Below are 27,383 nucleotides of genomic sequence, written 5' to 3' on the forward strand. Positions count from 1 at the left end.
GGACCATGCTGAGGAGGGCTGCAGTGAGGAGGAATGGTAGGAGCCTCCCCCTGCTCCTGATCAGGATCCTGAATCTTCCCAGGAGCAGGAGGACAGTATAGATTTGGAACAGCGGTTTGCAGAGGGACATAGTTCAGAAGACAGAAGCTGGGAAATACTGGATGGGGAACAGCTAGGAGAAGCACTGGGAGAGAGAGGGTTAACACTGTCTCTGAAAGCGTTCATCTGCTCAGCCCAAGGTCAAAGAGCAGCTAAGGTGGCAGCACAGAAAGCACAGTGGTTATGAGATCAGGTTACAAGACGCGGTAGTGACGTGGGCGACTAGGGAGGAAGCGGGTGGAACCCTTAATTGGGAGCACCTTCATTCCTTTGAGCACGATTCAAAGTGTTGGTGCTGACCTTTAAAGCCCTAAACGGCCTCGGTCCTGTATACCTGAAGGAGCATCTCCACCCCCATCGTTCAGCCCGGACACTGAGATCCAGCGCCGAGGGCCTTCTGGCGGTTCCCTCATTGCGAGAAGTGAGGCTACAGGGAACCAGGCAGAGGGCCTTCTCGGTAGTGGCGCCCGACCTGTGGAACGCCCTCCCATCAGATGTCAAAGAGATAAAGAATTACCTGACATTCAGAAGACATCTTAAGGCAGCCCTGTTCAGGGAAGTTTTTAATATGTAATGCTGTATTGTTTTTAACACTGATTGGGAGCCGCCCAGAGTGGCTGGGGAAACTCAGCCAGATGGGCGGGGTATAAATAATAAATTATTATATTATTATTATTATTATTATTATTATTATTATTATGAATAGATTCTTTGTTCTCTCGCTGTGATCATTAAAGTTTCTAACTGGTAAGAAGACTCCTTTCCCTTTGTTCTGCTTATCTACTGCCAAAGCGGGGAGGAAGCTGATTCCCTGAAGCCTGACAGCCATTGAGCTGCAGCCCTTCCCCCAAGACATAAGACCCTAGGAAGCTACCTGCCTTACACTGAGTCAGGCTGTTGCTCCATCTTGCTTCATATTATCTACACTAACTGACAGTGGTTCGCCAAGGTTTCCAGCTCTAGCTGGAGATCCTAGGAATTGAATATGGGGCCTTCTGTGTGCAAAGCAGGTGCTGTACCACTGAGCTACAGTCCTTCTCATACAGCCGCACTTCCTAGCAGTTTCAAGAAGATATCGACAGTGCAACTAGGGGATGAAAACCCATCTCATCAGAAATGGAGTGTTTCAGTTCAGTTATTTCTAAATGGTTTCATTTCTGATCACCTTTTTTTATGACCAGTCAGTCAAGCCGATGAATTTGTACAGAGAGAGGCAAAAGAGAGTAGTGGGCTGACTTCATTTTGCGAAAGTGACAGCAAATTGGGCAATAGTGAGTTATCCAGGCCTTGTAAATGCTAGAACACAATCTAGTTTAAGGAGAGATCTAATTTAAGGAGAGAGGAGAGATCTGCGCCTTGTGTGGGTCAAGGGAAAGAAGACAGCAAAGACGGCTGTCTTGCAGCAACAGGCAGCAATAGGCAAAGGATACACTAAAAGTGATTCAGAGGACTGGAATGATTTTGCATCATTAACTTTTAAGTGGGGCACAGCCGGAGGATTAATAATGCAAGTTCCAATAACCCAAAGGCCTCAGTTTTTAGCGTTGCCTTGAGCTCCTGAAATATTTAACTGGTAGGTGACCATCTGGTAAGATAACATAGTTTTGACTAAGTATGTAGCGATCTAAGAGAACTGATAAGAAGCCCTCCCTGAAGTAGCTCTGCTACAGGGAACCTGCACCCTCTCAAACCTGTGCCTGTCTTTTGACTTCTTAACACAACAGCTGTTTTATCAGTGGTGCTTGTCACCCAGTTGCTCCGAAGGGAAGGGAGGGGAAGGGGGTTTCTGGTCAGACTCCTAATTGGATTACCATTAAGTTGGGCTAGCCCACCGACCAAATGGTTCATAGAGAGGGCTTCAGGAATTTTACAGCCAGTGATGCAAATAAAATATACATTGGGGTTAGGCATGTTTATGTTTGCAATCCTTAGGGGTTTTAAGTGAGCTGATAAAAAGGGAGGAGAACAATTGAAAGTTGGAACCATTTGTGAATGTTGCTCCATAAGAAAAATTCAAAAATCTGTAAGTGGATTGCGGGGGACATGTCTCTAGATGTAAATCACTTTCCATCTTGTTTAACTCTCAGACTCAGAGCTGCCGATAAGGAACAAAGCACGGATGATGCCCAACTTGTGGTATGAGTGCAGCATGTGTGATACATGGCAGGAGTATGTGTCACATCTGAATAAGAACCACACACCTGGGAACTGGCTGTCCCATTCTGTGCTGATTCCTGGCTCAGAAGACTTGGAGCGCACCCAGGCAGTTTGGGGCTGCATACATTCAATACTGTACACTAGATCATCATCATCATCATTTTATTTGTATGCAACCTTTCCACAGTTAAAACAGTGCTCAAGGCGGCTTACAATATGAAAAGATTTACATGGTTACAAACATAGCAAAGTAGTAATAAAAATAAATAAAACACATCAAAAACTACATAACCAAACTGAACAATTTCCACATAAAAATAAAGATACAAAAAAATAATTTCAATAAAAGCAAAAACTCCCGACAAAACCTCCCTCAAAATACCCCAGTCCTTGCTGGGCGGCAGCAGCAGAAGCAGCAGTTCTTATGAAGCCTGTCAGGCCCCGCCCTGGGCCAGGTGGAGAGAGGCAGGAATGGGGCCCTCGGTCTCCCAGCAGGTCAGACTAGATGGCGCATTCTTGTGCTTTTGACTAGCATTATGGGACACTTCCCAGCATACACCAAAAAAAAGGGCTGGCTACTGCTAAACCAAGGAAAGTAGTTCTGTGAAGGAGTTGGGGACCTTCAAGAGAGAATTCTCAGCATCCTCACCAGACTATAATTCCTAGGCTTATTGCACTGTGGGGAGGCTATGACAATATATACCAGTTGCAGTGCAGATGTACCCTTGTGTTATTCATGACCCATGAATTCATGAGGTGGCAAAGCTACTGGCTGCCTAATTTAACATGGTCTGATCTTACTTGCCCTAATGCAGCTCTTAGTACTTATTGCTGAAGAAAGCAAACAAGAAGTACCAAACATGGCATGGAGAATTAGTTAAAAAGTAAACCAAGGCAGATTTGTCGATTTGTTTCAGCTGGAAGCAGTGCTCATTCTTCTTCATCTGACAGTCATTCCAGCATGGAATGACTAACGCTACTGGACCGAGTCACTTAAGAAATATTCACTTGCTTACTCAAATGAGCCCACCCATGAGAGTGACTGCGAAGAGTACGCGGCAACACTGTTGCGAAAAAGGTGCATCTAATTTTGGGCCCAGAATACGCTCTTGCTGCTTTCCCGCTGTGAAGGCGAACACAACAAATATATCCGACAAGTATCGTTGGTTCTGTTTCTTATTTGCTTTTGAAGCTCTCTCTTGCTTCATACCCAAAAGCTAACGATGCATTTAAAAACTACAAAGCAAGCCACTTGCAAGGGAGAGAGTAATACTTAACACATATATTGAATACTAGCTTAACCTCAGCTACCAAAAGCCAACAAACAGAAGAACACAGTGCTTTCGGAATATCCTCACATGCAAAGTCTGAAGTCTCTAGAGCAGGGTTGGGCGGCCTCTAACCTCTAGTCCTCCATATGTTCCAAGACTGCAGCTCCCATCATCCCTGACCATTGGCTTCGCTGGCTATGGCTGATGGGATTTGGAGTCTAACAACATCTGGAGGGCTACTCTCCCTGATCTAGCTGAGCATTAAGTATAGCTGTGAATAAATTTCTCCACACTCTTGCAATCCTCACTGGGCAAACTGGTGGGCGTAACTATGACTCTTTAGAAGTCAAAAGTCACTTATTGCCATAACTACTGGGTGACCCTGTGCATGTTCCTGTTGGAAACAAGTGTATCTTTTGCTACATGCCAGACAAACACTGTGTTTACTTTCCAATATTAAACTAAACAGGCACTCTGATCAATCATCCTCCCTTCTGTGGGTAAGTTCTAAACTTCCTTTAATGAAGTTGTTGGCATCCATCTGTCTCAAGAGACAATAGAGTGTTCCTTCAGGGGTGAAGTCAAACTGCTGTGTTAGCAGTGCCAAAGTGACCTCCCTGGGGCACAAAGGACAAGTCTTGGTTCATTTTAGGACAAGTTTCCAAGCCTGATGATATTCAATTGATGCTGCGAAGCAGAAAGCCTGTTCCATAATATCTAATGCACTCCCAATTTTGCAAATATCTGAAATGGGAACTGAACTAAAATTGAAACCAGTTATTTGCAAGTTTCACCAGTATTCAAATCATGAATGCATAACCATTTTCCCATGGGCTCTGTAACATTTTCAAATATTGGTTTAAATTAGGAAGTGGGACCACCTATGAAAACAAACTCTTCATAATGTGAATTGCATCTACTGAAAAGTTGAAAAATGGTTAATGCTTTCAGAAATATTCCAAGAGAACATTTATTTTACCCACAGCTGATAGTTGTTGGTTTTCTTTTTTTTTTTTAGCAGGGGGGGGAAATGACACCACACAAAACTGGATTTATTTATGTGAACTTGGTTCCCTTTCTTGTCATGTATAAATGTAGGATCTGCTGAATAGCATCCTCCAAGCACTCATGATTTTGGAAGGGCATCCTCTCCTATTAGTAAGGAGAAAAATAGCAAATGCATCTTAATTACTTCTGCCTGTCAGACAAAATTATTAAAATGCAGTGTGACACTTTGTTTTATAGAGATCAGGATTCATCAACGTGGTACTTTCCAGAAGTTGAAGCCACAGCCAGCACGGCCAATCACGTAATCAGTCTTGGGTTAAGAAGCTGGATGCTAAGCAGGACTGGAGAGGTCCTGAAACTGTGGTTCTTTTTGAATGCCACTGAGAATAGGATGTACTAGGAGAAAGGACCTAGGTGGACTGGGGGTGTTTGTGTGGACCTACCAAGGACCTGTAAAGCTCTTTCTGAATCCCCCACTTCCAGTTGAGGGACTCTTGCCAAAGGACTCCCAGAGTCCTGGTGCCACCCATGAACAAATTGTTCCTGGATCTGGGAACTGATCTTCCTTGAATGCTATAATATGTAGATTTCCTGAAAATTCAGTCGATAGACCAGTAGTACTAGCCTATGTAGTAATTTGCTGTTTTAGCAAATTGCTGTTTCATCACCAGCCTTTGACTCTTTCCACAGTTGCCTGTGATTTTTTTCCAAATGCATTCAGTTTGCTTGTCAATATTTTTTGAAAAAATGTGAGCGCAAAGAAGTTAGGAAACAATGCTCACAACCACACAGGGCTCTTGCTAATGATTCCCCTTTGTGGGGCAAGATGACCAGCCATTCTTTCTCTCCCTTGTCATTTTGTGTAATGAGTACTTGCTTTAACTATAAAAGGGCAGTTGATTTTAAGGTAAGTATATTTGGCTCCTCCGGCGAACATGCTTCAGACTTCAGGGACCTATAAAGCGAGCACATGTAATGTCCACAGGGCATATCTCATGTTGATATTTGGAATGTTTCTAATTATAATGAGTTGGGAATGATTCGGGCACTGAGAACCATGCTTTTACAGTGGATGTGGTCAAGTGGGATTTACCATAATTGTTGCAGTTTACAGAGTTCCGACTGCAAAAGAAAACCCTCAGTGTGCTATCTGTCTTAAAACAATTATAGAGACCACAAGTGTGTGTTCCCAAAATTCCACAGGGAGCAAACATGAATTGAGCAACTACTGGCGAGAATCGGTAACATTGTTTTATTGCTTTTTTGCTTGTTGCCAATGTCGCCTTCTGTTTTACACATCTAGCAGAGGTAAATGCTTTTTATCATTAAAACCGTTGTTTCCAGCTTTTATTATCTGAACCTTCCTGGGGACCTCAGAGCCTTAGAGACTGTGAGCCTTCACAATCACTAAAATCAATCAGAAACACCAGCTTAATGCAACCACACTTGCACAGGTCAAATGGCAAGAGCCTGAGTAGATGTGTCCGTTCCCCCCTCCTTCTTCCTTGGTTGCAGCATCACAGATGTAGAAAAACTAAGAAGGTGGAGCACCCAGTTAGCAGGGATCCAAAAGAACAGAATCAGTGATGATCGGGAGTAGAATTCCCCTCTGATGTACACAAAGCATTTTGGGATTCCCTTTTCTTTTCTTTCTTTTTTTTTAATAAATCCTGTTTTGTACCTATGCTAGTCTGTAACCTTTGTGGTTATAAGACTTCCTTGCATTGGAGGTTCATTGGAATCATTTACAGTGGTACCTTGGGTTAAGAACTTAATTCGTTCTGGAGGTCCGTTCTTAGCCTGAAACTGTTCTTAACCTGAGGTACCACTTTAGCTAATGAGCCACGCCGCCAGAGCACGATTTCTGTTCTCATCCTGAAGCGAAGTTCTTAACCCGAGGTACTATTTCTGGGTTAGCGGAGTCTGTAACCTGAAGCGTCTGTAACCTGAAGAGTCTGTAACCCAAGGTACCACTGTATTCATTTACCACATTTGTATCTCAGCTTTCATCCAAGGAGCTTAGGACATTCAACAGGAATAAGCCCGTTGTGTGCATACAACTACCATAAGAGCCACTGTGGAGTAGCAGGTAGAGTGTTGGCCAAGGGTATGGCAGATCAGGGTTCATATCCCTACTCAACCATGAAGTTTACTAGGTAATCTTGAGCCAGCCTGTCAGCCAAATTTACCTCACAGGGTTGCTGTGGAGACAAAATAGGGAGGAAGGGTACAATGTACAGCACCTTGAGCTCTTTGGAGGAAAGGTGGAGTATAAATAATAAATAAAGCTGTGGTGACTCAAGCCCCCTTGAGTCCCAGACTGGGGAGAAAAGGTGGGATGTACTGTAAATAAATTGTTGGCATCCAGATATCTCAAGAAACAATGGAGTGTGCCTCTGTGGGTAGAGTTAGCAGCACTGAAGTGATCTCCCTGGGGTGCAAGCCTGGGCAGTGTGCATGGATGTCCTGGGCTGCCCAGATGACAAGACACCCTCCCCCCCTTTCTCAGCCTCACTGATGTGGTCCAAAGGAAAACAGAGTAATATGTTTGGCACCAGCTTGGCTGCAGGAGTGGCTGAAAGGAGGCCTACAAGGCAACATCCAACCTTCTTAGAGATTCCACTCTAGATTTGCATATGGTTTACTCCTTAGCCTTTTCTTCTTCTCAAGATATCCCGCAAGGCAGCAGAGCGTTTAGGATCAGAGTTTTCCTTCTCCTAGATGGGCTACCTTCCTAGGCTGATGAGCCCCACCTGCCTCTCACTTTCTACAGCGCATGCAGAAACTGCCTTCTTGACCATTGGACCAACTATTAGCCTCATCTTCTCCATCCACCAGAGCCTGCAGGGGAAGTTGCTAAGTCACTGAGGATTTGAGAACAATTGACTACTCTTGCCTCCTTAAGCCAGCCAGTCGAAGCCATTTCCCAGGATGTGGCCACTGTTGCATGCTGGCAGTTTCTAGGAGCCACAGGTGAGAACTGAGTGCAGGGTAGGACCAAAAGTGGGCAAACTACCTCAGAAGGAGTATGATGTGTCCCCTACCAGAGCTACTGCTCCTCCCCTAACACCCCATACACCCCAGTAAATAATGATAATAATGATGATAATATGTTAAGGTGAAAGTTGAAAGGTTAAATTCAGGGCAGGGGTACTCATACAAGGTCCCAGTCCGGCACTGGGTTGCTGATGGTCTGTTACTTTGGTCACATGTCACTGTTATTGCAGAGCGAGTAAATGGCTTTCATTTCCATACTAGAAGCGAGTTGTTCCTAAACTGAGAAAAATGAATAGGCTGTAGTCACACCCCTTATTCCTCCAGCCAGCAAATGTCAGAGAATGAACACATGCAAGAGGGCATTTGTGGGGGGGGGGTGAATGATGCCTAGCATTCTCAAATTCTAATCTTGTAGATTAGAAGGGAAACTCTGCGTACACCTCAGCTATGGTGAACTAGCTTATTGTAATGACATTTTGTCTGCAGCTAATGACTGATGTCATTGGGAAGTACTTCGACTTACTGTCTCTTATCTACCAAATCTCTCCTCTGAACTGAGCTCACAGCTTGCACCGGTCAGAGGGAAGTGGTGTCTTCCATGATACACCCACCAGCCCCTTCACTCAGAAGCTGGGATGTTGCTTGCACACATGCCACGTGAATTAAAATATTAAGCAGACCTTACAGATCTTTCACAAAAGCTGTATATTTTTTTACAGAAAAGGAAAAAGTGGAGGTGGGGGTAGTATGTCATTCCTGAATATTAGCTGAATAAGGGTGACGTCGTGCAGCAGCATGCCAGAAAATCTTGAGAATCTTTTTTAAAGCCCAGCAGCTATACCACTATAAATGATAAGTGCAGAAAAGTCCTTTCACAAGGGTGTTGGGTTTTTTTAAAAGGCAAGTCCAATGGAATGCTCTAAGAAACGTCCCGGCAAGCAAGAATTCTGGACAGAGATCTAGTGACTAAGATTCATGGTTGAAAGGGGGTTTGAACCCAAGCGCCCCTGGATTTGTACTCTGCACTGTTACTTTCGCTTGGCTTGAATATTTTCCAGAAGTGAAACTTTTCAAATATTTTGTTGTTTGGGTTAAGCAAGCACAGTGTTGTTTTGAACATCTATGCATGGGATTCAACTCAGTTGCTGCATGAGCAAAATGAGGTCCATTCACACAACGGCACTTCCCACTCCCTGAAAGGCCGAACTGAACAGGTTTAGGGGGTCCACATGGTGCATGCAAGGAGGCAGTCTTGTTGCACACAGAGACCTTGTTCCCTGTGTGCATACCGCACTTTGTGCTACATTGAATTCCAGCCAGTATTTTTAATATTTTACATTGGGTCCTATTATTCCCATTGAGAGCTAGTTTATAAATTACACAGAATGAGATGGGAGATCCTATGGTAGGAGAAGGTTTGGTATACCACTACATCACACACTTTTCAATTATGTCCCTAATTCTTCTTCTTCCACAACAAAATTATCCATATGTAGCCAGCTAACAAACCAGACTGACAGGTTTACCATAGTGCTCTGCCCAATCTGCTAGTTTATTGTGTGCAGGAAGTGTGTTTTTATGTAGGGAAACATGAAAAAATAAGACAGACAGACACACATGCAACCTGAAACGGTAGATCCCAGAATTTCATCACCTCTGGCAAGTACTTTATTCTGCATAATATGTAGAACAGCTGAGGTCTGGATCTACCGAAAGGCAAGAAGGAGAAATGCCTTGTACATCTGATATTTTATGCTATTTTCAGAGAGCTATTTGGGACCACACTATATGTGACATTAATTGCGTGGTTTTCTCTTGAGTGCAAGCTTTTTCTTTCATAAAATGGCAATCTAGATCAGGGCCATGACTTAGGAGGTAAGTTCACCCCTGCATCTGATATTTTCATTGGCTGGGTTGGGGGGAGGCAAAGGTATTGAGGCTACAGGGGAGGCAAAGGGTTAATGCCCCCTATCACCCACATCAGGGTTCTGATCTGGATTAGGTCATCCCCACCCTGCCAATTTGTGAAAGAAAAATTGAAGGACAAATGTCATCTGTAGCTTGGACTTAGGAGCTTTTATTGTGGGTTTGGGGAAACTTTTGACCCTCCAGATGTTGCCGTACTACAACTCCCATAATCCCTACCCATTGGCTGTGATTGCTGAGGCTGATGGACATTGTACTTCAACATCATCTGGAAGCCCTGAAGTTCCTCACACCTGCTTTGCAGCATTATTACTAAGAGAAATAAAGTTTTGAGTGGATATTGTTACTTCAGGCATCAATATCTCCAGCCCTATTAAAGAAATAGTAAACTGACAACTTAAAAAAAATCAATAGGAACTTTGTGGGAAATTGTGAAACTATTTAAGATCTGTCTTCCAAACCCATAGCTTATACAATATTACTGCAATCTAATGATGTGTTTTTATGTTCCATTTTTACAGAATAGTGTCCTCACATGCTTTCTGTTATAGTTTGTACTTTTGTAGACATGCTTCTTCAATCCAGCCCTCCAGGTTTGGAAACTGACAAGATAAGGCCCAGATCCTGACTTTCCTTTAACATGCAGGCAAATGGCTCAAACACTCAGATATGTCAGGCATGTAGTTGTTTGCTGCTTTTCATGATTTATATCCTGTCTTTCATTCTAATGCCTTTTTACGGTGGCTTGCAACAAATTGCAATAGTACAAAAAACAGCAGCCAATATTTGCACATACATAAACAGGGCAGCAGCCCGTACAGCTCTGGCTGATGAATACAGCTTTCCTTTCTTTGGTTTGCAGTCCCAGGGCAACTGTTGCTTGGAATCTTTCTTTCTTTCTTGAGTCGTATCTGCATTATGCTAGATGGACTGATGATTCCTTTTCAGATCCAACTAGTCCGGCATCCTAAATTTTATAATCTCTTGAAAGAATACTGATGTTCTGTTTAAGGTATGGTCTGCCTTAGTGAAGAATTACAAATTCTCCGGGAAGAGTTCTTGAGTGATTTGACAAACTGCTGCAGATTCTAGAGGCTTTAGGGTTTCATGTATGTTGTGGTATTGTGAAACTGAACAGAAAATATCAACGATTGTCAGGTTGAGCCATATAGACATCATTCATGTAAGCCCAGAAATTCTCGTCAAGGTTCTAAGAACCAGTGAAGACTGTAAGAGTAAGAGTTTTGAAGCATGACTCCTAAGTTAGAAAGTGTTTGCCACTTTCTGTAAGCCTTTGTAATGCCTGTTGGTTAAAGGTCTGACATTACATAGGGAAAATGGAACCACACTTTTGTTCACTCTACTTTTATCTCCACCACCTTCACAACACCCTTTTCCTGTTACCCCCAAGAATTTTGACCGAGCTTATGCAACCTACGAGGTTATAGGGAGGGATTTGAGTCCAGCTCTCCCATGCTGATACCTAACCTTTGAATTTTACCACTCTTTGAGAGTTGGCCTCAGAAGCCACAATGCCCACAATCCTGATCCATCTCACTTTTTGCCAATTAAGCTACAAATGCAGTGTAGCCTAACAGTACATAGTGTGCACCTTGCAGGTCTAGACCACAAACCAACACAGTTGATGCAATGAAACCCCAAGGTCAGGGCTTGTGTTTGGAGTAGAACAGGGTGGAGATAACTTGGAGTGTTAAGGTAAGCAGGAGGGGAGAGTTGAAGGGAGTGTGGAAGGATTTTGTCAATGGACAGTTGGAAAAGGAAGACAGAGGCAGGTACAGGGGACTAGCCAGGTGCAGATGGGTTTAGAGCAGGAATGGGATGGGAAACTTGTGGTCCTCTGGATGTTGTAGGATTTCAGCTCCCTTTAGCCCCAGTCAACTTGGTCAATGATTTGGGATGATTGGGAGTTGTAGTCCAACAACATCCGCTGGCCTTCAGGTTCTCCATTCCTGGTTTGGTAGATTGCTGGTCCTGATAGCATCCACCCCAGATTTCAGTTTACTGCAGATTTGTTTTCATAGTTCATTAAAACTCTGCCTTTTGTTTACTCTGGGGAATTGTGAACCCAGTCCATAAAGGGTTTGCAGTGTTGCTGATGCAGCTAGACTGTGACAGCATCATATCTGGTTTGATTTAAACAAGCATAGTGGAACACATTCACATTTCATTCCTGTGGCATACAGTATAAATGTGATAACTTCACTTCTGATGAGCTTCTTCTAGGTTACCTAAAACTATAAGGCTATAAAGGATAAATGTGAGGATGTGACCAAGTGTTTCTAGAAAAGTGTTGCATTATGATATATTGTATTAAAATGCACTGCACAAGCCAAGCGGCTGTATCAAAGCAAAATACATGGCTGGATCATTCCAGTCCTCAACGCTCGCCAGTTTCAGATTTAAACAATCTGCTTTCCCACTCTACAGCACCCAGAAGTTTCACAAACATTTGAAAAATGATACTTTATTAGTCGATCCAACTGCAGTTTGTTTTAATGTGTTGCAATCCTTACAACTATAATATGATAAAAATATATAATTCAATTTTGAAACTGTTTGAGCATAAACTAATAAAATTCCTTGAAAATGCTAATGCTGTGAGGAATTAATCCAACCTGGCATTGCAACAGAAGCCACAACAAACAAACATGTCCTTATGAAATAATAGCTTGTGTTCTTCCCCATTTCTGTCTAACAAGTGAAGGACCAAAAGCATATCAATCACGACAGGGAAAAGATGCCAGCTAAAGCGACAGTGGGAAACAACTAGGCCGGCCCTGCCATTTGCCAACGGCGGATTGCAGCAGAGTGCACATAATCAGCCTGACCATGTTCTCCTTCCTATTTAACAAAACTAGATTAAAATGGACAGAATTTTTTTGCCCCTTTCTTTTTGAGACTGCCATGCCATCTGTGAGTCAGATACCAGACGGCACCAGTCTGTCTGTATGGCGTTTAACATGTGATGGGCTCCATACCCCATGACCATTGAACCACATAACTGTAGCGTTTCCAACAAACAGTGGCTCTGGAGTCCATTTTTGGAGCCAGTCCTTTCTGAAGATTGAGTTCCATTTGATTCTAACTGGAGAAGTCGGCACTGGTCGTATTTATTTTCATTCTCACATTCACACTCCGCCCTTCCTCCACCCTTAACAAAAGACTTTACTATATGGGAAAGTTGGCTTTGAAATTGATTCAAGGGCACAATCTGATTTAGGAAGGGTCTCATATATGACATGCCACTGTACTTGTCCTAATTCACACATAGTGTCTAGGGCAGCACAAAGGTCTCTTGAAATCTGTACCCATGCATCTCTTTTAGAAAATGTTACCAGCATTTAGAGATTTTGATTATATCAAGTGGTATAAACATTTTATAAATAAATGAATATGCAAGTTTTCAGACAGCTACTAAGACCAAAGAAGTATGTAGATTAGTGTTGATATATTTTGTGTTTGCGTGTATATGGCCAATAAAGCTAATCTGCTTTTTTAAGTATGTATTTGGAAGTGCTGGACATGTACGCACAGCCCATCCCTGTGAAACTCTGCCCATAGTTGTTGGAGGCGGGTGAGGGAAGCTAAACATATTTTATTATGAACAGACTGGAGTGGTTTTTCTGTTATCTGACTGAGCGAGACAATGTGTGGCATCAGAGTTAGCCTAACTATACTCCAGAATGTCAGACACGCTTGCCAAGAGTGGATGTATCAGCTTTATATGGCTGGGAGATTTAGTTTTATCTTAATGTCCTAAAAGGAATAAAGTGCTTACCACTGTTTCTGTGTTTTGGGATGACTCTGCCGCTCTATTGCCATATGCTATAGATTTAATTTAATGCTGTGGTTCCTATGTCTCTTTTGATAAATTTTGGTGAAAATCTACACTAAGAAGGGTTGAGCTATTTCAATATTTATGGAGTTTCAAATAGAGGAATAGGAAAGGAAACACGGTAATTGAAACAACATTTGTGTATATTCTTGCCGTGAAAGTTTCTGAAGCGGGTTTGTCAGTCGCTCTGGATATTAACAGGATTTGAGTGAGGTTTGAAAAGATCCATTTTAATTCTAGCTCTTTATCATAGTTATCCAAAACATCCGCCTTTTCCCCCTCCCACCTCTCTCTCCTTGCTTTAATGATGAGATTCCAAATCTTAGACCTGAACCATTCTCATTTTCCTTTTCCTTTTCTCCTTGGATTGTAGGCATATTGGAGATAACATCAGTGGAAATTGGAGTTGTAGCAGTTAAATCCATTAGCAGCAACTATTATCTAGCCATGAACAAGAATGGAAAAGTCTATGGTTCGGTAAGTATGTTTCTCTGCCTTTATTTATTTAATCTGTTGTATACTGTTCCTACGTTGGTCCCATTGTACTGAGCAGGACTGTTTTTGGAATTGGGCTGAAAGAGAGTCTGCTAACTTGGTTTCAGAAGCAGTTGGTTTTTTGCATATATATATATATATATATATATATATATACCAGAGTAATATATAATCTCTGAACAAGTTTTGGCATAGATTATGGCATTTGATTTGAGGCCATGTTTACTGAAGTTTTAGACCACTCTTCTTCAACCTTTGGTCTCCAGATATTGTTGGACTACAACTCCCATCATCCTAAGTCAATGTACCAATGGCCAGGGAAGTTGGGAGTTGTAGTCCCAAAACATCTGGGGACCCAAGGTTTGAAAAATATTGGTTTAAAAAATATATAAATATCCAATATTGATCCTCTTATCATCTCAACTCAATCTTCCCAAACCCTTTGCAGCCCTATTAAATTTCCCCAGTCTATTAATGCTCTGTATGTGGGTTAAACCACAGAGCCTAGGACTTGCCGATCAGAAGGTCGGCGGTTCGAATCCCCGCGATGGGGTGAGCTCCCATTGCTCAGTCCCTGCTCCTGCCAACCTAGCAGTTTGAAAGCACATCAAAGTGCAAGTAGATAAATAGGTACTGCTCCGGCGGGAAGGTAAACGGCATTTCCATGCGCTGCTCTGGTTCACCAGAAGCGGCTTAGTCATGCTGGCCACATGACCTGGAAGTTGTACGCCGCAACCCCAGAGTTGGTCACGACTGGACCTAATGGTCAGGGGTCCCTTTACCCTTTACCTATAGTTCAGAAAGCAACCCTTTTGCTCTATTTTTAGCCACCATTAAAATAGTTTCAAACATAGTGGTTTGAGAGCTCCTCCCCTTTTCTAGAATCATTAGCTCTATCATTTTCTGATGATCTACAACTCAGCCCAAGAAGATGTCATAAATAGATATTTGTGGCTGTCTGGCCAAGCCCCATAATTTGTTGGAATCCCCAACTGGTTTCTTCCACTTCTCTCATGCCCAACTGTTTTAACCATATTGCCTCTTCAATGTAATGAACATTGCTAGGTTGTACCAGATGCTAAATGATACAGGACCGTAGCTCAGTAGTAGAGCCAACTGCTTTGCATGAAGAAGATCCCAGATTCAATCTCAATGTAAGACCAGGAGATTCCCCCTACCTGACACCATAGAGAACCACTGCCAGTCAATGTAGACATTACTGAGCTACATGGACCAATGGCTTAAGGCAGCTTCCAATATTCCATATTCACTCTGCCTGATTCCTGAACTATAGGAAACTTGCTTTATCACTTCACACCATACATTCTAAAGCTCTCTGACACCGCTTTAAACTGTCATGGCTTACCCAAAAGACTTCTGGAAGCTGTAGTTTGTTAAGGGTGCTGAGAGTTGTTAGGAGAATCCTGCTCTCCTCCCAGAGCTACAATTCTGAGAGTGGTTTACACGTCAGTCCAGGGAACTCTCAAAACTACAGAAGTCTTTGCTGATGGCAGGGATTGGAACAGGGTCCTTTGGCATCCAAAACATAGGCCCTTCCACTGAGCTATGGCTCTTTCCCTAACTATGAAGCCACCTCCTACTAGGTCAAACTATTTTCCTTCTCTGCAGTGGCGCCCTCCCTGTGGAATGCCGCCCCCCATCAGATGTCAAGGAGATAAATATAGCTTTTAGAAGACATCTGAAGGCAGCCCTGTATCAGGAAGTTTTATTATGTTTTTATGCATGTCGGAAGCTGCCCGTGGTGGCTGTGGCAACCCAGCTGTATGAGCGGGGTATAAATGATTTATTATTATTATTATTATTATTATTATTATTTGATCCCTTTAACTGGTGATGCCAGGGATAGAACGTGGCAATCATGCTTTCTACCACTGAGCTATTGTCTATCCTTTCAAGGTAAAACTACCTCTTCACTCTTGAGTGGGCAATGCTCCACTCATGACTCAAACAAGTAGCTAGAGAATTCTCTCATCAGCTCGTTTCGCCTAAGAAGCTGGGTGTTAATTATTTCAAGAAATGCTTATATTTGCTTCCTGGATTAAATAGCCCCTGAAATATTATGCTATTTAAACTTCATTGCTGCCTATGAAAATAAACACCTGCCATTCAGTAGCTACACAGTTTGAAAGCCATGTTATGAAATCTCAAATAAAACTGAAGCCCAGCTGCATTATTTTTTAAAAGAAATAATCAAAAGCTTTTAAGTAACTCTCAGGTGTGTGTTCAGTTTTCTTTTCACCATTTTCGCCAAACAAACTTCCCCTGATATGTCTCTCACAACTGTGTTGTAACATCACCTAATGTGAAAGCAGGACTGCAGCAGTGGGATTTGAGAAGTGGGATTTGAGATCAGCCCACCCCGTTTGCAAAAAAAAGGGACAATGCCTGCCGCTTGCAATTTCTAAAAATACTATTATTTTAAAAATAATTTATATTGTTGCCCAACAAATCAGGTGTGCCTTTTGGGCTTCTTAAAAATGATTTAATTGATTGATTTAATCAAGCTGCAGTTTTCCAAGCTAGACGTTGATCCATAACATACTTATGCCCACCTGTTGACTTCCTATGTCACAGCGCAATCCTGACAATGTCTTCTCAGAAGTAAATCTTACTCAGTTCATGAAGGCTTACTCCCAGGTAAATGTGATTAGGATTGCAGTCTCAACTCCAAACATCTAAAATTCACAAATATTTAATGTTAATTTTAAAAAAATTAAGGTGTTGGAGATTGATCTTTCCTCCTCCCATAAGTCAAAGAAGGAATGCCTGCCTGCAAAATAGGTATTTAAAAATTGCATATTTTTCCAGAGGCCGTCGTATAGTCAGAACAATGGAACCCACATGCTTATGACCCAGATTTGGCTGTCCGGAATTGAGATCAAAATACCAGAGGGTCGAGAGTGAAAGTTCCCTATTAGCTCTGATATGCAGAACGTTTTGTACCTTAGCACCAAACCCATGATTAACAGGTTATTTTATAACCTTTCCAGAATGTTCTAGTTAGAACTTTTATTCCCAACAAGACCTCCTATGCCTGGATTCAGACTGGCATAGATGTTTGGCTTTTATAAGCAGATGGATATGAAAAATAGCCTCAATAAATTTTTCCTAGGGAAAGCTCTCAAAGATTTCAAGCCTAGTTTTTTCAATAAGATATGAGGCATGTGCAGAACATGTGTAGAGCAAAGGCAAAATCAGTTCATAGACTTGATGCTCAACAGAACCTCCATGGAGCTATCCTCATGCAGGGAGAGAGACTATTCACTTCACACATATACAGCCATACTTTGAAATTTGCACTTCTCTGAATTTTGCAATGCAGTTCTCTTGGCAAGTAGTGTCTATGAAAATATATACTCACTAGGGTAAAGCTTGCATAAAAGTGCACATATTAGTGCAAATAGAATGCAAAAATGCATTCTATAAGGGGAAAATAATTTTCAAAAATGTGTATTAGGCAAAAAATGCAAACAAATGTGTGCATATCAGGAGAAATTCACACTATAACACTGATAAACTGGTACGATAACTTTTTTAAAAAAAATCACAAACTGATGTGGAAATGTGAAGAAATTAAGAGTGGGGGAAATGAAAAACAAAGAGAAACCAAAATTCTCTAATTTGCCAGTCCCTATCCTCTTGTTTGAGTCACATACAGTGGTACCTCGGTTTACGAACAGTCCTGTTTACGAACTATTCGGTTTTACAAACTCTGCAAAACTGGAAGTAGTGTTCCAGTTTGCGAACTTTACCTCGGTCTACGAACAGAATCCGAATGGTGGAAGGGCACCGGCAGTGGGAGGGAAAGCACACCTCAGTTTAAGAACAGATTTGGTTAAAGAACAGACTTCAGGAACGGATTAAGTTCGTAAATCAAGGTACCACTGTATGTACCACTGTTTAGGCCCTAAAAGCCCTAAACGGCCTTGGTCCAGTATACCTGAAGGAGCGTCTCCACCCCCATTGTTCAGCCCAGAAACTGAGGTCCAGCGCTGAGGCCCTTCTGGCAGTTCCCTCAATGTGAGAAGCAAAGTTACAGGGAATCAGGCAGAGGAGGGCCTTATCTGTAGTGGTGCCCACCCTGTGGAACACCCTCCCATAAACAACTACCAGACTTTTAGGAGACATCTGAAGGCAGCCCTGTTTAGGGAAGCTTTTAATATCTGAAGGACTACTGTATTTTAATATTTCGTTGGAAGCCACCCAGAGTGGCTGGGGTATATCATTGTTGTTGTTGTTGTTGTTGTTGTTGTTGTTGTTGTTGTTGTTATGTTAGCTTCCTTGGAAAGCAGGAGGAAGGCATGTTAAATGAATTAGATTAAATATACTTTCCTATGCTTCTTTCTTTTTAAAAAAGAAGAAAGAAAAACCCACCACACAGGAAACTACCTCATACTGACTGCCTTATACAGAGTCAGATCACTGGTCCATATTCAGATCATTTGCTCAGTATTGTCTGCTGTGATTGACAGTGGCTTTCGAGGATTACAGAGAGGAGGCTCCCTCAGCCCTACCTGGTAATGCTGGGGATTGGACCTGGGACCTGCAAGCTAAGCCAGTGCTACACCCCAGAGCTACAGCTCCTCTCCTTTAAGAACAGCAGTGCAGCTAAGAATGTGTGAGACAAGCTAGACACCAAGTGTGGTGTGGCTTGTGCAAATTGGCTGTACTGATAGATGCCAGAATGTGCCCAAGGCAGACGTGGCCTGAATCTTCTCTACTATCCTGAGTATATGCTCATCATGCTGTCTTTGATGGGTGGATACTGCTTCAGTGTGATCAGATCCCATGCCACACTCCTCTAATATTTGAGATGGGGGAGAAATCAACTCGGTAGGTGGCTGGGTGAATGGTGCAATTGCTTTCCACACGAGCCAAGCTGCACTCTGAAGTTTTTCCCTTCTAGGCATGAATACTGCAGTGTGGGGCACAACCCTGTGAAAGAAGTCATGCAAAAATCAGTCGTCCCCCAAAGTAAATGCAAATTCATATCCTAATAATAATAATAATAATAATAATAATAATTTTTATTTATACCCCACTCTCCCCAGCCAGGGCCGGGCTCAGGGCGGCTAACAAGCAATAATAAAAACAAGTTGAATGAATTCAACTTAAAAACAAGATTAAAATACAACATTAAAATATTGAAACATTAAAATATTAGAATGCAGCCTCATCACAGGAGGAGAAAGGGAAAAGGAAAAAGAAAGAGGGGGAGGGAATCAAATTGGCTCCAAGCCAAAGGCCAGGCAGAACAACTCTGTCTTACAGGCCCTGCGGAAAGAAATCAGATCCTGCAGGGCCCTGGTCTCATGAGGCAGAGCGTTCCACCAGGCTGGAGCCAGTGTTGAGAAAGCCCTGGCTCTGGTTGAGGCTAATCTAACTTCCTTAGGGCCTGGGACCACTAGGGTGTTGCTATTTATGGACCCTGAGGTTCTCCAGGGGGCATACTGGGAGAGGCGGTCCCATAGGTACGAGGGTCCTAGGCCGTGAAGGGCTTTATAGGTCAAAACCAGCACCTTAAATCTGACCCTGTACTCCACCGGGAGCCAGTGCAGCTGGAAATCATGCATTTAAAGCACTGTTATCTGACATTAACAGTTATGGAGAATCCTGGGAACTGCAGTTTGTCAAGAGTGCTGGGAACTGCAGCTCTTTGACGTCCTCACCCTACACTAGGCTTCCTCAACCTCGGCCCTCCAGATGTTTTGAGACTACAATTCCCATCATCCCTGACCACTAGCTAGGGATCATGGGAGTTGTAGGCCAAAACCAAATGGAGGGCCGAGGTTGAGGAAGCCTGCCCTACACAATCTGCAGTTTACACCTTTCTCTATGACTGTTAAAGTGGTATAATAGGGCTTTGAATGTACAGTGCAGATGTGCGCAAAGTTTACCAGTTCTTTCTTTCTTGCATCACTTTGCATTCTAACCTTCACTCTGTGCATGTGTTTCTTTTTTTTTTCATGTGAAACAGAGGGAGTTTAACAATGACTGCAAACTAAAGGAGAGAATAGAAGAAAACGGATACAATACGTACGCGTCACTGTTTTGGAGAAACAACGGGAGGCAAATGTTTGTAGCCTTGAATGGAAAGGGAGCCACGAGGAAAGGACAGAGAACCAGGAGGAAAAACACAACCGCTCATTTTCTCCCCATGGTCGTCGAGCAACAGATGAAGGGCCTGTTCTATTGATAGCAGTTGAACCAAAGATCATTTGTCAGGAATACTTGGTAATCCTCTTGAAGAGGAAAGGCAGAAACAGTGCAGACGTCTGCTTGATTGAAAAGAGGGGGAAGCCTTTGAAGGTTTTGTGCTCTCTGCTGGCACGTGAAGTACTGCTAATTAGTTCTGTGTCATATCTTATAATCAAGACACAAGCTGAATCAAATGGGATGGGAGCTCTTTCCAGTGTGAACAAAATTATTATTATTATTAATATTATTTTTTATCTCTGCGATAGAACTTAAAGGACATGAGACAATGTATGGAATGATGTTGGGGGAAAGTTATTTATGGAATACTAACTCATATCAAAGACCTTCATTGCTCATTCAAGCCTAATGATCCCATGAACAGTTAGGCACGCAAGCATTTACTGGAAATTCATGGATCCTCATATGCAGCGATAAAGAAGATTCTGGAATGGTCTTGTGAAAGAAATGAATAGGATTAAGAAATATAAGCACATTAGAGTAAAACTGTTCTAACAAAATAAATAGTATGGTTCCCCCGCCTTGTATGCTTATGCCATGCTTTTGTACTTCTCCCTAAGTTATTTATTTAATAGGATGTTAAATATCTTTCTTCTCTCTTTTTTGTTTGTTCGTTTGAAGGATTTTCTCAGTTGCTTCCTGTTGCGTTGTTGTTCTTTTTCCTTCTCTGTGTTTCATACAAGATTGACCAAGTCAGATGTCAAAAAGCTCACGCAAGTGTCCAAGAGCAGAGAATAGATAAGGCTAGGGCTGTGCTTTTTGTTTGATCTTGTTTGTTTGTTTGTTTGTTTGTTTTTCCTCTTGAAACTGGGTTTCTTTTTTCTTTTTTTTAATTTTGCACTTAAAATCAATAGGATCAGATATGCATGGGAACTGCAACGTGACCTGTGCGTTTGTTGTGTGTGTGTGTGTGTGTGTGTGTGTGTGTGTGGTTTTTGTCAGCATCACTGATAGTCTTTCCCTGCCACAGGAACAAAAGTTCTCATCCTGCATCATCTGAAGCGTCTTGCTGCTGTTTTGAAATGGGCTGAGTTGAACTGGTACCCAGATGTACATTTCTCTCCAACATATTTCAGTTAAATGCCTGGTCCCAAAGATGCTGAAATTTAATCAGAGCTCTTCGGCAGGTTTTGTGGAACAGACCGTAAATGCATCCAACTGCATCTTATATTGGTGGGATTATATGTTTTCAGACTAAAGCTGAATTAAGTCTATGGAGTTGCTAACATCTGACAGAACAAATTTGCCTTCTCCTTCTCCCCCTGAAAAAAAGTAAGACAGAAAAGAGTCAAATCTTTTGACTGCAGTCAAACAATTTCAGAAGAGCCGGGATGTATGTGGTGTTGAAAAATTGCAGCCTCAATCTGAATAATCTTCCCTTTTTAACATAGGGTAGCTTCAGATGTTACATAAGACCTGAGGGAGAAGATGTAGGAGTGAATGGTTGTGGTCCTCTGGAGAGATGCAGGTGCTTCATATCTCTATCTGTGGGAAAGATACTAACATTCCAACAAGGAGTGGGCCCATGCTGCTCCTATGTAACATTTGGAAGCTGGCCTACAGCTCTTCATCATCATACTGGCTTTGGATACAACATGCATACCACTGGTGTGAAATAGCAAAAGTTAGTGGTAGCCCCTATTACAATCATTTGGAAACAACAGGGAATATGTTCTTAACTGAAGATATGGGGTTGGGTTGGATGTTAATTTGCTATCTGATGAGAGCATTGTGCATCAACTCTTGTGCTCTCATTCCCTTGCTTTTGAAAACCTGAGGAACAATGGCTGAGTGCAAAATGGCGGAACATGTAAGTGGGGTGGTCAACTTTTTGTGCAAAACTGGCAGCAGGGGGCCCTACAAACACCAGGGACTGATAAGCAAGACCGAGCAGTTGTCTCGTGCTTCTCTCATGTCAACACTGATAGTTTGGAGATTTAGCTGTACCTCTGAGATAGGAGCGGGCGAGAGCATTCTTTCAGCTTTATGCCATTTTAATTTTATCCCTTTCTTTGTTTCACTGAAAAGAACCAATGACATATAAGGCACCCCAAGCCAGCTTTGCTTTGCTCACCATGCACATGGTAATGTGTCGAGAGCCGGTGACAGGCCCTTGTGTCTCTGTCTGACTGGGACCTAACATGGAAGAACTGCATAGTCCTTTCTCAAACCAACTCGGACAAATAGGGATGTCTGGAACCCCCTCCCTGCGAAGTGCCTCTGAATCACTGATAGCTTATACAAAGAGCAGACCATGTGATAAAACTATTCCTGGACTTTGCCATTTCAGTCCGTTAAGGAGGGCATCAACATATACTGTATATACTCAGTGTAGAGAAATGAAGGTACCAGGGAGATAGCAGATTCCTTTCTAGCATTCTTCCTGGTGGTATATTGTTTTTTGTTTAAATGTGTAGGGACTTTTCCATGGGAGAATATTCAAAGAGTGGTCTGAGCCTGGAAACAGTTTGACCATGTGATCTGCTGTTTGTGTAGACTAGACGTGAGACTGGAGGTCTTCAAGCTGTTGGGGATGCTTTAGCTCTGGATTGGGCAACATGGCGTACAAGGTCCCCTCCAACTCTATGATTTTAACTCTAGAGCCCAGGATTTCCTGCATTTAGCAGGGAATGGGCTGTGTGGCCTACAAGTTCCCTTCCAACTCTATGATTCTGAATAAAGCTGTTTGCCCTCTTGCGGTAGACGTTTCATAACCCCTCACTGGCAAGGTGGATACTGCCATTCTTGCCCACTTTAACACTGACTAGAATAACCACACTAAAGTGAACAGATCTACTCTGAAGTAAGTGACTTGAGGATTGCAGCCACTATTATTCATATGTGTATATAACTTCTGAGAGCCAGTCTAAAAGCAACATCTTAAATGTTCTTCATTTATCGCAATATATACAATGGCTCTGAAATGCAATATTGGGCACATTTTTAAAATGAAGTGCTCCTATTTTCACAGCTTACACTGAGCAAATGCGATCTTCAGTTAAACATAATTATCAACTTCGTTCAATCTGAAAAAAAACACCTATATGATTTTTTTGTTTTACTTTTTTTTTTCCTTTAACGTTAGAAAGCTGTGGATAGTTCATCAATATAACCATAAAGAGATTCATTTTGTTAGAGCAAGTTAAGTAGAATACTGTACATCAAGCCAACATGTACCACTCTCTTCACATTGTATTCCACTAAATAAATGAATAAATGCGTATGTCTTCTTTGCAGTGTCTGTAGCGGGAAACAGAAGTAGTTTTGTTAATACTTTGATTTTGTTCAAAATACTTTAAGGGACTATGTCGATGCTGTGACTTTGATATTTCTCGTCATGAAAGAAGTCAGTTTGGTTTCTCATTTTGTTTGGAAATAGAATTTTGATACAGAGATTTGTTAATTGTGTCCCTTTTTTAAAAAACAAACTAATGTATAACCTCTACAAAGGCTGTTGATATTGCAATCTGTTATTATCTATTAGCTACTTACCCGAGTCCCTGTTAAACCAGCATGAGGGGAAAATCTATATGCACAATCCATTATAGTGTGGAAGGGATTGGTATAGGGAAAACACAGCCTGGCTGCTGTTCGCTCCATTTTGGGCAGATGTGCAATGCGTCACCTGAGCCATGTGATATGGGCCATGGAAGGAGAGTGCATCAAACTATCCTCATCCGGCTTTCCCTTGCACCTGGTTGCGAGTTACTCAGTGTCATTTGGCCAAAAGGGCCAGAACATTCAATTGAGCCCAAAGCCAGTTCTTTCCTCTTTGGACCATAGATGTGTGCTAGGATGGAATGTGCCTACAGCTTTCTCCTCAAAGTATGAAATGTTCAAGCTGTATTTCCTGAAGTCTCCCTTTAAAAAAGTGCTTCCCTTATACATGGGATACACTAGGAAGTTCTTCTACACAAGGCGCCCCCCCCCTCCAGTGAAACACATGGCAATTCCAGCCTGATGTGGCCTGAGCCGACGAGGCAGCCTTAGGACGTGTGGCTAACATGGTGTGCTCCGTATCTTGCTGGACTACAGCTCACATCGCCACTGGGCCTTGCTGATGGAAGCTGAGGTCCACCAACTTATAGAGAGCACCACACTGACTACCCTGGGGCTAATGCATACTCTTAATTTCGTTTGTGGATGGAAAAAAAAATATGTAAAGCTACAGGCAGTGGGTGTTTTGAGATGCTGGAGGTAAATCTGGTAACCTCAGACTGAATAACGAAATGCTCGTTGTCATATCAGGAGAGCACTTCCCTTGCGTTACATTTGCTTTTGTTTTGTTTTCAAAGTGATAATTGCATCTGACAAGGCACCGTGGACCACCCACAACAAAAATTAAATGTTTGTTTGGCAAATAAAGGATTGAATGACCACTTTTCTGAACAGCATCTAGGGTACAAACAAGGTTCTCATGTCACAGAACCATTAACGTTGCTTTGGGGTCTGGGGGGGAGGGGTGTGTGTAAACATTCATAATTATAGCATTTCGGAAAGTTTTTTTTTTTAAAAAAAAAAAAAAAAGCTTCTTGCAAAAAGAAAAAAAGATATACTGCTGCTTGCAGAAGCTTGGAAGCAATAGTCCCCATCCCATCATGCCGAAAGACAAGAGTATGGATATGTGTTTTCTTTGGGGTGGGAGTAGCTGAATTTTTCTTTTATAGCCTTATAGAAATTTGTTTGTTCTACCCCTCCCACCTCAAAATCCCACTGATGTTTCACCTGAGGAGCAAACATCCATATTTGATTTTTAGTTTGCTTTCAGTGAACTTGGGAGACAATCCTGGGGTGTGCTGAAAGTAAAACTCATTCCCTGATAAATTCTGCTATTCTTATTGAAATTCCTCTGGGGTTTACTTTGAAATCCTCCAGGTAGCATTTCACTTGAGGAAGACCCACCAAATTCTCTTCGCATTTTGCTTTAAGCAAAATTTTGGGAATACCTCTTTAAGTGGAAGCTTTTAACCACTTTGCTGGTTCCTGGAGATTTTCTTTCTCCCCCCGCCCCCAAAGCTGCCAAAAACCTTTGTTCAGCTGACGTGCTTTGGTGCCCTCTGTTGCAGCACTGTGCTGCAGTTGGGTTTCCCAGAGTAATACCGTTCCGCCAGAACACCGGCATGATCCTCAAGGAACTTAATTGTGCACAAATCTAATTGAAATGAATCAGTAGGATTCTCATTCATTGCAAAGAGGCTTGTGCCAGGAAAGTTCCCAGGTAGACGTGCCCTAAGTATTTTTCTGTCTCCGTCATAAATATGAGACAAGATAAAAAGAAGGTTATTGTATGGTGTTTTTTTTATTAAAAAAAAGATTGAACATGTATAGTATATTTAAATAATAAAAAATAATAAAATTCTGGGAATAGAGAATGTTTTTGTATGTGTGTGTTTTTGTTTTACTACTTTGAAACAACATGAACTGTAACCGATGAATGCAAAGGAAGAAAAGAGCATTGTGCCACAAAGGGTGGGGTTTGAGAGCCTCCATACAAACACTGGGTAAGGGGGAAATCAAATAAAAAATATACTCGTTTAATACAGGTTGGAACAGTCACCTTGACTGACTCCATTACACTAAAAAAAAAATAATAATAATTAGCTGAATTTCATGGAAGAAGTGTCATAGTCCATGGCCATTGATGGGTACAGAGAATTTTGATAAAAATTGAAACAGGAGTAGAAATTACCAAGGAATACAATCGGTATTTGCTGTTGCTGCTTTCAGTCCATAAATGCTAGGTGGTAATTGATTATGTTTCTTCCCCTTTTGCATTGTGTTTTCTTTCCATTGAAATTAATGGGGTGGTAATAATGTAATTATTAATGGGGTGGTAATAACGTAAGGGATGCGGGTGGTGCTGTGGATTAAACCACAGAGCCTAGGACTTGCTGATCAGAAGGTTGGTGGTTCGAATCCCCGCGATGGGGTGAGCTCCCGTTGCTCGGTCCCTGCTCCTGCCAACCTAGCAGTTCGAAAGCACATTAAAGTGCAAGTAGATAAATAGGTACTGCTCCGGTGGGAAGGTAAACGGCATTTCCATGCGCTGCTCTGGTTCTCCAGAAGCGGCTTAGTCATGCTGGCCACATGACCCAGAAGCTGTACGCCGGCTCCCTCGGCCAATAAAGCGAGATGAGCGCCACAACCCCAGAGTCGGTCGCAACTGGACCTAATGGTCAGGTGTCCCTTTACCTTTTTAATAATATAATGATGTAATTTCACCACAGTGGATGGTGGTTGCAAAACATCACTTTTCATGGAAGATGAACTGCAGCAGGGGCCCTCCAATGGTCCTTTTTATTATGTAATCAGTATGGTTTTTGTTCATATTGTTAGTGCCTGCAAAAGTTCCAGGGTGGACCTTTGGCTTCATTCCCATCTACCACATGCCCCACAACTACCCGTTGAATTCCTGTAGCTTTTTATACCACTAATGTTCCTGGCATGGTTAGGGTGTCCACTTTCGCTATACTATAGCACAAGAGTGCCCCTCCGGGTCAGGTAACACTAGTAATACAATCCCAAATGTGCAAGAACCATCAACTTCAAGGGTTTATTTATATACCAAAGCCCCCCCCCCCCATTGGTCAACAGCATATTAATGCAAGAGAAACACAGTGGTACCTCGGGTTAAGAACTTAATTCGTTCTGGAGGTCCGTTCTTAACCTGAAACTGTTCTTAACCTGAGGTACCACTTTAGCTAATGGGGCCTCCTGCTGCCACACGGTTTCTGTTCTCATCCTGAAGCAAAGTTCTTAACCCGAGGTACTATTTCTGGGTTAGCGGAGTCTGTAACCTGAAGCGTCTGTAACCCGAGGTACCACTATATGCAATAAAAGCACAACCAATCATTCAAAACAATAGCAAAGTCCCAAACTACCCATCAATCACACTGAATATGCCTTAGGAATGCCACGTAACCCTCTGGCAAGAAACAGAGAAACCACCCAACAAGTCGGCAGGTACAAACTGCCCTCCTGTTCCACCAACGGGTTCTCTCCTTGTGGCAGAAACTTCTCCTCTCTCCCACCACAACCTACCAGCCAGGAAACAACATGCTCAATTAACCCCAAATTGTAATAACCAGAGCCTGGAGGTAAAAAAGAGGGAGGAAATCCTACAAGCCAGGGGGTGGGAGGAACAATATCCACACCAGCAAACTCTCATCCTGGAGCGTGAAACAACTTATTTCTCTCTCTGCTAAAGTGTCCCCACCAGTCCCACTGGTCTGAAGCAGGATCAAAGTCAGCTCTGCTTTGCCAGGATTTCCATCAGCGCTGCACCAAAGCAAAGAAAGAATATCCTTCCATGGGTGTTTCGGATGTGGGAAAGGCAA

At 42.4% G+C, this 27,383-nt stretch overlaps 1 protein-coding gene across 1 annotated transcript in view; it reads left to right on the forward strand.

Moving 5' to 3' along the window:
• The window catches only part of FGF10 (fibroblast growth factor 10), a 93,084-nt gene extending 67,666 nt beyond the window's left edge, over window positions 1-25,418 (forward strand). The window contains exons 3-4 of the mRNA XM_079995118.1: window positions 13,688-13,791; window positions 19,808-25,418. Coding sequence (XP_079851244.1) covers window positions 13,688-13,791; window positions 19,808-20,026 — 323 coding nt within the window. The 3' untranslated portion in view covers window positions 20,027-25,418. The remainder of the gene's footprint in view (window positions 1-13,687; window positions 13,792-19,807) is intronic.
• The last annotated feature ends 1,965 nt before the right edge of the window (window positions 25,419-27,383 follow it).

This window comes from Podarcis cretensis (assembly GCF_951804945.1).
Source record: "Podarcis cretensis genome assembly, chromosome: 11".
Lineage (NCBI taxonomy): Eukaryota > Metazoa > Chordata > Lepidosauria > Squamata > Lacertidae > Podarcis > Podarcis cretensis.